General features: G+C 53.6%; 2 protein-coding genes across 2 annotated transcripts in view; one reads left to right on the top strand and one right to left on the bottom strand.

The window, feature by feature from the left end:
* Positions 1–56: 56 nt before the first annotated feature.
* Positions 57–1,816, top strand: MONBRDRAFT_10310 (uncharacterized protein; the record flags this gene model as incomplete). The annotated part of the gene is made up of 7 exons (XM_001748067.1): positions 57–89; positions 237–548; positions 734–865; positions 965–1,051; positions 1,157–1,270; positions 1,363–1,475; positions 1,555–1,816. Coding segments are annotated over 7 exons (1,053 nt in total), but the record flags the coding sequence as incomplete, so codon positions are not given.
* A 187-nt stretch (positions 1,817–2,003) lies between these two features.
* Positions 2,004–11,248, bottom strand: part of MONBRDRAFT_38126 (uncharacterized protein) — a gene marked incomplete at its 3' end in the record, with an annotated part of 9,482 nt that continues 237 nt past the window's right edge. The window contains exons 2-7 of the mRNA XM_001747996.1: positions 10,805–10,963; positions 10,654–10,672; positions 10,412–10,533; positions 10,202–10,312; positions 9,881–10,055; positions 2,004–2,038 (exon numbers count right to left, since the gene is read on the bottom strand). Coding sequence (XP_001748048.1) covers positions 2,004–2,038; positions 9,881–10,055; positions 10,202–10,312; positions 10,412–10,533; positions 10,654–10,672; positions 10,805–10,900 — 558 coding nt within the window. The 5' untranslated portion in view covers positions 10,901–10,963. The remainder of the gene's footprint in view (positions 2,039–9,880; positions 10,056–10,201; positions 10,313–10,411; positions 10,534–10,653; positions 10,673–10,804; positions 10,964–11,248) is intronic.

Below are 11,248 nucleotides of genomic sequence, written 5' to 3'. Positions count from 1 at the left end.
GATTTGAGAAGCAGGATAAAAAAATTGCCATCATGATTGACGATTGCCGCTCGGCCATGGAGATCCGCCCGTTCCCCGTCAACCAGGAGGTTTGATCCGCGTCTGTTTTAAGCGCTGGCCACGACCAGCCGCTCTCCTCCTACACTGAACCCTGGTGACTGTTCGCCTCTCACAGACCAACTTGTATTCCGGCCTCCTCCTCCTCCTCCTCCTCCTCCACCTACCCTCTCCACTAGGTATACACTGATAAAATTACCGTCTGCGTACGCAAGCGACCCATGTCGCGCCGTGAGGGGGAGCGCGGCGAGATTGACTGCGTGACCATGCCCGATGGTGAACTGACCGTCGTGCACGAGGCCAAGGAAAAGGTCGACCTCACCAAGTATATTGAGAACCACGAGTTTCGCTTCGACTATTCGTTTGGGCATGACTGCGATAATGCCGCCGTCTACAAGTTTACGGCCGCCCCGCTCGTACAAACCATCTTCGACAAGGGCATGGCCACCTGCTTTGCCTATGGACAAACCGGCTCCGGCAAAACCTTTACAGTGCGTTTTTGGTTGAGTTTTCCTTTGTTGAACATCATGATCGAGGTTTTTTTCTTCTTCTTCTTCTTCTTTCTTCTCAGTTCTGCACAGCTGCGAAAAATTTTCTCCCGATCTTCTTGCTGCCTTTGTACATGGCAGAGCCGACTGCGGCATGCCTCATCCTTGATCGCCCTTGTTCCTTGCAGATGGGAGGTGAAGGCGCTATGAAGGGCATCTATTACTTGGCCGCGCGTGATGTCTTCCGCCTCAACCAGAACCACTACAAGCAAGCCAACCTCTCCGTCAACGTCAGCTTTTTTGAAATCTACGGCGGCAAGGTAAATTTGTTCAACTTGCATGATTTTCCAACTCTTTGCCTTTTGTGGTTTGATGGTGACCCCCCTCCCCTCTCTACCTCCGACCTCTCCTTCAACTAGGTCTTTGATCTCTTGAACAAGCAAAAGCGGCTTCGAGTGCTTGAGGATGGCAAGAACAAAGTGCAAGTGGTTGGCCTCAGCGAACGGGTGCGTTACAACCAACATGCCCACAATCAACTTGGCCCGTGTGCCAGACCCAACCAATAGACTGACATCGTGCCGATCCCCTCTGGGTTGTATTCATCGTCACAGGAGGTTTTCAACGTCTCCGACGTGGAGCAGCTCTTGGACCAGGGAAGCCGTTGCCGAGCCACAGGCAGCACATCGGCCAACGCCGCATCTTCGCGCTCCCACGCTGTTTTTCAGGTCCTCAACCTTGCCTTGATCACTCCGTACCGGCTCAACTTACCGAGCATTGGACTTGACTCATAGCGATGATTGGGCATCTGTCTTTGCAGATTATCTTGCGCGAGAATGACGCGCGGCGCAAGCTGCATGGCAAGTTCTCACTCATTGATCTTGCTGGCAACGAACGCGGTGCCGATACGGCCAATTCCGATCGACAAACCCGGTGTGTTTTGCAAGGCCCGCGTGCCATGGCAGCCTCAAAAGCTGCTTTCCTAACCCTCCTTTTTTGAATTGACTGGCAGTATGGAGGGTGCTGAGATCAACAAGAGCTTGCTCGCTTTGAAGGAATGTATTCGCGCCTTGGGTCGCAAGGGCAGCCACACACCGTTTCGCGCCTCCAAGCTGACGCAAGTCTTGCGAGACAGCTTCATCAGTCCTCGTGCACGGACCTGCATGATTGCCATGATTTCCCCTGGTCGCCATTCATGCGAACACAGTCTCAACACGCTTCGCTACGCCGACCGTGTCAAGGAACTGGCGCCCGGCAAGCGTCGCAACGTCAACGTATGTTACAGACACTTGAACTGCTGCTGCAAACGAGACTTTTGCTCGTTTGTTTGTTTGTTTGTTTGTCTTCCCTCCAAAGCAATTTTGCACCGCCCCTCCTCACTCACATGTGTATGGCTTGCTCTTTTATTTTATTTATTTTATTCTTATTTTTTTTTGATTTTTTTCAATTTTGAATTCGTCTTCAGCCATTACCCCCTGTAGCCGCTGCCCCAGAGCCTGTGGAAGATGAGGATGACGATGATCAGATTGGTGACATGCGGGTAAGTACTCTGCTTTTGACACTATCAAACCAACCCAGGATCAAGCTCATCAAGTCTGCCGTGTGAACATCATACCATCCCCAGGATCCCGCCCTCGAATCATCGTTGGTGCGCCGTGATCTGCAAATGTTGCATCAAACGTAAGCCCACGACTTTGCTTGGACTTTGATCGGTTATCTATCGCTCAAGCCTGTTGATAGTCCCAACGTTGAGCTTGTGTGGCCTACCACTCACCTAGCGTATGCATGGTGCAGAATTCGCGGTGAGGCTGGCAAGGAAGCCGACGAGTTGTTTGGCTATCAGGAGGTGCGGTCTCCCCCCCCCCCCCCCCCCCGACCCTTTTTTTTTTTTTTTTTTTTTGCCTGCTTGTTGGCTTTGAAGACTCATAAAAGTGGCTTTGTCTTTTGAACGTGTTACACAGGCCATGGCAGACCTTGTGGAGGCTGAGGAGGCCATGGTCGAAGAGCACCGGGGTGCCATCCAGTTCAATCGGGAGATGCTGGCTGAGGAAGAGAAACTTTTGGACGAGATCGAGGGCGTCGATGGTAACGTGGAAGACTACGTGAAGCGTCTCGACGCCATCCTTGCCAGCAAGATTGAGAAGCTTCAACACTTGCGCGACAATCTCTCGAGCTTCCGTGGCCAGCTCCAACTAGAAGAATCCGCCAGCAAAAACATCCACGGCAAGAAGGTCCTCTACTGAACGCCTTCCATGAACTTGTGCCCTTTTCCTTCGTCCAAGTAGTGTTGTTCTCAGAAAGCTACCTTTTTAAATGTAAGCAGAGTGGATCGTGATTCGACGCAATTCTCATACTGCTCTCCATCGGTGCTCAACTCGCGCTGCTCCTGCTTCGTGCTTCGCTCTTCCGTCATTCTTTCCTTGAGTTTGAATTTCCTGTGACTTGAGACGCTTGGTGTGTGCTTATTGGCAGTGTGTGGTCTGTCTGAACCTGTCACGCAACTGGCATCCAAACCAATGGAGAACCTTTACCAACTCGCGAGTGTGTGCCAGAAGCCACAACGTGATGCATTCGGACTCAGAGCGTAGCGGTCCGCAGCTAGTCGGCATGCCGACCGTCCTCAAGCTTACACAAAATGAGGAGTTTCTCTTCTCCAATTCTTTCTTTTTTTTTTTTTCCACAACGAACACGCGCAGAAAAATACTATCATGATTGCACGGCAACAAGTCACTCATTCGGCTTGGAGGGCCCAAGAGCTTGTGTCCTGAGCCTCATACCAACTCAACAAGTGCAGACAATGCTCGCGGAAATGAGGATCAAATCCCCCCAAGCCCTCGTTGGGAGTGTGCAGATGAGCAACACCCGACTGGAGCATGAACACGTTATCTGTGGCGGCATAAAAGTCGTGGGCGCTCTTATCTAATCGACGCTGAAGTTCCGCGAGATCGGCAATGTCTGACCCGTGTGTAAACCCCTTTCCGTGAATACCCAGGTGGAAGGCCATGTCTGGCTTGGCGTAGACGTAGCGTATACCGTTGGTTTCTGGGTGATGCAAAAATGTTTGCTTCAGCGTCAAGTCCCAGTGCAGTTCATTAAAGTTGCAATAAAAGTCCTTGTAACGCAGCACGGTTTCCCACGTGGATCGCTTCATGGCTCCACTAACGGTCCATAGGTTTTCCCGGTATTGCAGCATGGTGCCGAAGAAGCCAGCACCAAGCGCTTCCTTGGCCAGCTGTCGCTGAAGACGAAAAACATGCTTGGCCACCTATTAAAGCAGGGGCAAATGTGTGCCGATAGTCAAGTTGTAATGTAAAGATGTGTGATGACACGAAGGGCGGAGCCATGGTGAGAAATAGAGGACACAAGAGGAAATCGAACAACATCAACGCATGAGCAGGATCAAAGGCCGCTGACGAGATGATATGGGGCAATCACACGTACGATGAAATCTTCCTCAAGATAAAGCAGCCACTGAAGGCGTGGAAAAGTGGCCCAAACGCGACCCATGGCCCAGAGCCAATGATTCTTGAGACAAGCCAACTTCCAATTTGCTGGGAACTGGCCTTCTTTGTTGCGCAAGAGATTGGCGCTGGCGCTGTCGTGACAGGAGTAGGCGTGTGTCACCATCTGCGTACGGGGAAACGTTAGGCGGAGCTCTCGGGAAAGACCCAACATCCCAGCTTCGTGGGGAACGTCGTGTGAGATGAAGATGGCCGTTTGGCGGGGGAGATCGCTGCGCACAAGGCTCTCGATGAGGGCTCGATAATGCTGCTGCTTGGTGGAAACAAGAATAAATACGCCAAACAGATCTTGAAAAGTGCTAGTCTCCATGACGCTGGTCTGATTTGTACCGCTGGCCCGGGAGGTGTTGTGAGCTGGTGGGCAGGCTGATGGCCGGGCCAGTTCAGGCTGGACTGGCCTGCTCGTGTGCCGCAAGCCGGTGAACCCGGATAAAAAGCAGCCGATCAAACAGCCAATGATCAGGCCAGTTAGCCCCACCGAGCCAGGCCAAAGCCAGCCTCGGAAGCGCGACATGCTGATCAGATCCAGCTACCAACCATCGGCCGTTGTCAGGACGTCTCCGTCATCAAGGCGCTGAACCGATCTCTCTCTCTCTCTCTCTCTCTCTCTCTCTCTCTCTCTCTCTCTCTCTCTCTCTTTTATCTGCTGACAAAATGATGTCAGACAAATCGAGTCTTCCATCTGTCTGACATTGTTTTGTCAGACAAATCGAGATGAGCACGACGACGACGACGACGACGACGACGATGGCGGTGTCGCCGCCATCTGAAGGCTGGATCGATGAGGCCCTGGCGGCGGAGATTGATGCTTGGTCGGGAACGTATGGGTGGCAGGTACGATTGTTGGGTTGATCAGGATGAGGGGAGGGGTCAAGTGCGTGGGGTGGAAGGGTGAGGGTGCTTACAGGTGCCATTCTGGACCGATGGTAGTTTGGATTCTTGATTGGCCATGTGGGCACAACCGGCGTTCATGTCTACGATTACGTGCGCTGCCCGTTGGAGGACGCCGAGGACGAGGATCAGGAAGGTGGCCCAGAGGACCGTGCTGCCGCTGCGAGCGAAGCATTGGCTGTGAGTGACCCCAAGGCCGTCCAGGCCTTGCTGGCGCGCCTGGATGATGAATGGGTCTCACAGATTGCCGAGCGCAGTACGTGACCTTCCCTCTCGATTCGACGGCTCTGCCTCTCGTGTGCGTCCCTACGACGTGGCCCTGGGTTTGCTAACATTTTTTGGCTCATGTTTGTGCAGTCTATGAGCTGCTACCCGGTGGCTGCCGCATTGTGGGAGCCTTGGGAATGGCACCCAAGGCCGTCAATCTCGCGGCCAAGCTACAGACAGCGGTACACCTGACTGCACGTAGGTTACCCGATTGTCTCCAACCGCCCGCTGCGAGTTTAGAGAGCCTGATTTTGATCTCATGGCCAACCTCAACATGTGCCATGGTGCCGTCGTGCTACCTGACCACCAGGCGCCTGTGAGACCTTTGAGCATCGCCAGGCCTACGGCGGCTTTTTTCTGACCGCTGAGGTGGAGACTGGAAACCCAACCTTGACGGCCAAGCTGCTCAACGTGCGCACCAAGGTATGTAAGCTGCGCCAAACTACATGCCGGGCTTGACCCGGGGTTCCAGGGTCCTAAATGCCGCACATGCATTGGTGTTTAAACTCAACACGTGATCCGACTTTGGTAGGAATCAAGCCGCAGCCTAACGCTGCAGCGCGCATCGCTCGACGAGAAGCGCATGGTTCTACGATCAAACTTGCATGTGCAGGTGGGTACACACGCGCCTGCTCTTGCTCCTTCACTCGTACACCTACCAGATTTGCACCCTTTGGATGCCGCTTGTGTCAGCTGCTCCACTTTTCTCATTGCGCGCCATGCCTTTGATGTGCTTGATGACCACCACGAAAGCTTGCATTGCCCGCTCAAGCCAACACGCTTCGTGATCTCAAGACGACAATTCATCAGATGCAGGGGTGTGCCGAAGCGGTGGGTACTTTCCTTCGGCATTGCCCGAATTTGCTCGCCTCACAGCTTGAAAGGATCGACTTTCACCGTGATTTCAAACCCCTGTCGGGTGGCTGCCATTGCTAGGAGTACGCGGATGCTGTTGTATCCGTGGAGGTCCATGGTCAACCTGTGGTGCTGACCGGCGAAACCCCCGTTCAGCTACCTAGCCACGATGTAAGTTGGCCCTCGCTAGTTGCATGAACGTCTTGCCGTGGGATTGAGGCACATTTGATGCGCTCACCTCGAGGCTTGAATTGTACCGGCTGGTTCCCTACAGGTCTGCTTCAGTATCAATTCCTTGCAACAAGCTCAATGTGCCACCCCAAAGGCTGCGGGCAACAATGCCACGCTGGTCGTCTCTGGCCGTGTACCATTGTGGGCATGTGTGCCTACGATGGCAACAGCGACTGAACTCGCGGCTGCCGTGCGGCACGATGCGATGCGCGCCGTGGTGGTGTTTTTGGATCGCGTCGTGGCAACACACACTCATCATCGTACGTTTGCCCTTGATGACTCGAAAAGCTCGACGCCATGTCTCTCTTGTACTCACCTTCCACGCATGCTTTTGGCAGACGAAACGCACAAGACCTCAGCCCCCGTGGCGCTCCCGGCCCCTCGACGCCAGCGATTTGACGGAGGACAGCGCTTTCCGTGCTGGACACGATACGATTGCTACGAAGAGCATAAAGTGTGTCGTGTGCCGCTGCTTCCGCCTGCGTCCCCTCGACAAGTGGAACCCCCTAACGGCTTCTGTGTTGATCGTCGTGGCGCCTGGTGCGTCCGCAGGGACTCAATGAGCAGCTGCAAGCAGAGACGATGGAGTTGCTGGGCTTGTCGGCTACCCAGCTCTTAGCAGTTGTTGCCGACGCCGCAAGCTCATGCCGTGCCCATGCGCCAGCGCCAGCGCCAGCAGCCATCGCCAAGGATGTGCAGATGCAACGCGAGCTCCACGGCGAAACCTTGCCCAGTGGACGAGCCCAAGCAGTCTTACTACCGCGTTCATCCCCTACCACGGCCACTCGTGCCGCCGCAGCCCCTGCCTCTGGCGCCAAGGCGGCCACCGCGCAACCAGTGTCGAAGGACCACCTGATTTGGCTCTTGAGTCTCCTGGTGGTTCCGCTCGTTGCCCTATTGGTCTTTGCTTTTCGTGACTAGGGAATAGGTATTCACCTGCCGTTCGGGCTACCTGCCTGTAGCGACCGTATCACAATCGATTTCAGTATGGCCTGCCTGGTTGGGCTTCAGCCCCATCTCCCGACAAAACAAGCATACCATCCCCAACAAATGAACGACTGACCGGGAACGGGAACGAATGTGTGGCCCAAATGTGCAGAAGGAAGAAACCATAAAATGAAGTGAAATTCCGAGATATTCGCATAAAACTCTTGAAAAAATATTTTTTTTTTTTATTCACACGTCCTTGTTTTTCTTTCTTTCGCATAAAACTCTTGAAAAAATATTTTTTTTTTTTATTCACACGTTCTTGTTTTTCTTTCTTTTTCTTCTTCTTTTAAGAACTCGTTCAGACACACAGACATCTCGGGTCAGTGGAGTATGCGCCGTGCAGGTCTGAGAAGCCGCGTGCATTTGGTCGCCGTCTGGCTCACAGTAGGCGGGGGGCTGGTGATGTTTGGCGTGGTGTTAGACGCAGGACCAAGAGCATGGAGTACTCAGCGGAAAATCTGCCCAAGATTGCCGTCGTGGTCGAGGAGGTGGCCCGTGAGGTGAGGCCACGAGGCTCTGGGAGAGCTGGAAATTGGAGGATGGGCATGAGTGTCGAGTTGCATCTGGGCTGCGGATGGATGCGTGTACGCTTCATGGGACGCTGACTTGTGTGTTCTGGGTAGGCTGCCAAGTTGCTCGAGGCCATGTTTCAAAAGCCAAAGAATGCCGCCGAGGTGACAGACAAGTCTGTGGCCAGCATCGACATGGTCACTGACACGGATAAGGCCTGTGAGCGACTCATCTTTGGCCGCCTCAAAGCCGATTTTCCTACCTTTGAGTTTATTGGCGAGGAAACCTCCTCTGAGGAAGGTGCGAGGACTTGGTGCAAATAAGCAGCCCTGTGACTGGCATAGACTCGCCCAACTCAACCTCAAATGCCTTGCACTTGGATGCGCCACAGGATCATACACCCTGACGGATGCACCCACCTTTATCGTGGATCCTGTGGACGGCACCACCAATGCCATTCATCGTCATCCCGATGTGCGTCTTCTGTTTGGCGCTGCTACTGTACCTTTGGTGTGCGTTTGCTCAACCAAGTCGTCGATTATGCTGCGCTGTACTGCCCGCTCCATGTCTTCCCCAGGTGTCCGTCTCCATTGGCCTGAGCTTTGAGAAGCAGCCTGTCCTGGGCGTTGTCTTTGACCCCATTCGCAAAGAATGCTACAAGGCCTGGAAAAACGGCGGGGCCTTTCTAAATGACAAGCCCATTCATGTGGACACGGAACCCTCACAGCTGTCCCAAGCCATTGTGTCCACCAACATTGGCTACCGTCGCAACGACCTGGCGATTGACCACATTACTGGTGCGTCACGTTTCCGTGCTTGATGGCACCCATCTATTGAGCCTGTGGCTACCATAAGCGAGCATGCAAGGACCGGGAGATCCAGGTCTCAATAACTCATGCCTAGGTCACGCCATTTTCCACGCTCACCATTTCCATGTTGCCAATAGGCTCCATCCGTAACCTCATGAAGGAGAATCTTCGCGGCCTGCGCATGAACGGAAGTGCTTGCAACCAAATCACAAGCGTGGCGTGTGGCCGTGTGAATTGCTTTTTCGAGTACGGACCACATCCTTGGGATGTGTGCGCTGGTGCCATTGTGGTCTTGGAGGCGGGGGGCATTGCCCGAGACATGCGAGGGGGGGCCCTTGACTTGTGCTCTCGGCACTATCTGCTAGCCTGCAACGAAGAGATTGCCTCGGCTGTCACCAAGTGTTTGAAAGAACCCATCTTTTAGGCAGCTGAATTGAGAGGGCAGCTGAATCGAGAGGGCAGCTGAATTGAGAGGGCAGCTGAATCGAGAGGGCAGCTGAATCGAGAGGGCAGCTGAATTGAGAGGGCAGCTGAATCGAGAGGGCAGCTGAATCGAGAGGGCAGCTGAATCGAGAGGGCAGTGGTGGCCTGGATACCTGTATTGTGTGTGTGTGTGTGTGTGTGTGTGCGATTCTTGCCATTCCTTACCATTCTCTTGTGCTTTCAACGTGATAATGTGGATAGTATTCAGTTTGGGGCGTTCAGATTCGCCTGTCAATTCCAACTAAGACTGCCAAGGCGTGACAAGTACATGATGACGTTGTCAAGATAATAAGCTTCTCTGGGCTCTGCCGAAGAGATGAGACGAACAAACATGGAGGGGGCAAGAAAAGAAAATCAACAGCTCAAAGCTAGGGGCGGATGATCACCAGGAAATGCCGGAGCAAGGCACACACGCCAAGACTTTCCGAGGATTAAAGGAAGAGGCGGGTGGCCCACCTACACCGGGTTGAAGCCCGATGCAAGAGAAGAGCATGAAAAGTGTTCTTGTGGCGGCAGTGGGCGCAGGCCTCTGTCATGCCAAGGTTGAAGAAAGAGAAAAGGCAGGGTGCACGGGGTGCGCTCAGGGGTTGCACGAGCAAAGCCACTGGTAGAAGCGATGCGGGTGGCAATGTGGTGGGGAAAAAACAACTGCAGTCGACAAGAATCACACGGCAAGATTGAAGCCCGGGGGCTGGCATGGTTTGTAGACGGTACATCAGGTCCGAGACAACGAATGACGTTTACATGAGAAGGCAGCAGCCGCCTCCATTGGCACCAGTACCCTTGGCACCGGTGCGAGTGTGCTGTCGCTTCTTGGCGGCTTGTTGGACGAGGTCGACAAAAGCCTCACGAACGTTGATATTGTTCTTGGCAGAAGTTTCAAAGTACTTGAAGCCACGTTCCTTGCACCACGCCTCGACCTCTGCCACAGATACCTTTCGGTCTGCACTCAAATCCTATTGCGAGAGTGGTAAAGGTGTCAGTTTGGGTTGGCCCCAAAGTTGGAAGAACAAATTAAAAATTTCAAATGCAGGCAAGATGCTCGAGCGAGAGGGAACGAATACAAGGGAAAGAAAGAAGGAACGAGAGGCTAGGGACGTACCGATTTGTTACCAATCACAATTTTTGGTGCATCCTCCTTGGCCTCAACTAGCATACTCTCCATCTTCTCAAAGGTTTTGTGGGAGGTGATGGCAAACACGAGCAGGAAGGCCTGGGCGGAGGGACACGGGGTGCAAGTGGTGAAGTCAAGATGAACAGCGTCGAGCACAATAGGGACAGGCAAGTTTGTTGAGATGGAGAGTCTCCTAACCTGGCCGTAGCTGATGCTCACGGATCGGAAGTTTTCATAGTCATCTTGGCCGGCTGTGTCGATAATTTCCACTGGCAAGGAGCCAAATTCTTCTGTTTCCACCGTTGTCGAGTAGGTTTGTTCTACAGACAATGCGGAGAAGAAGCGAAAATATCACACGGCAGGAGCTTTTGAGTAAGGACGTGTCGACGGAGAGCAGGCAGGTTGGGAGGCGAGACGGAGGCACGGGAGTGGGCGCGCACCTATTGTAGGGTCGTATTGCTGTCGAAAAATCGATACGCAACACAAAAGGCGGAATGTCGCAATGTTGTGGTGAGGCAACGGCCGAGAGGGCGACGGCAAGGGAGTTTTCATTGTCTGCAAGTGAGGGTGGGAGCAGAAATTGCTACACACCTCGTGAAACTGGTTTTTGACGAAGCGGATGGTGCAAGCACTCTTGCCGACACCGCCATCACCAATGACAGCGATCTTGATCGGTTCGACGGCCATTGCAACGATACCGGGAATACCAAGGTCAAAGAAGAAAAGGAGCGGCGGCAGCCTGCTGCAAACCTGCCAAGCCACACCATGGCGTCAAGGCGTGAGCCAAATCAAGATGCGGCGGTTTGGGGCGGCAAGAAGGTGTTTTGCATGAGATGAGATGAAGCGGCCGGCAGAGCCAGGATGGAGAGGCGACAAAAGAGGTGAAGGAAGCGCGAGTTGAGCTATGGTGGCAGCGTGTGCATGCCAAAATGTAGTGTACAATGGGCCAACAAAAAAGGCGAGCGAGCGAGCGAGCACCAGGCACCCGAAGCAGCAGGCAGCCGACTGGTCAAGATCAAATGTGGAGAGGGCCAG

Source organism: Monosiga brevicollis, genomic scaffold (genome assembly GCF_000002865.3).
Source record: "Monosiga brevicollis MX1 MONBRscaffold_20 genomic scaffold, whole genome shotgun sequence".
NCBI classification, from domain to species: domain Eukaryota; class Choanoflagellata; order Craspedida; family Salpingoecidae; genus Monosiga; species Monosiga brevicollis.
The sequence above is the reverse complement of the archived record's forward strand: the minus strand, read 5'-3'. Positions and strand labels throughout refer to the sequence as shown.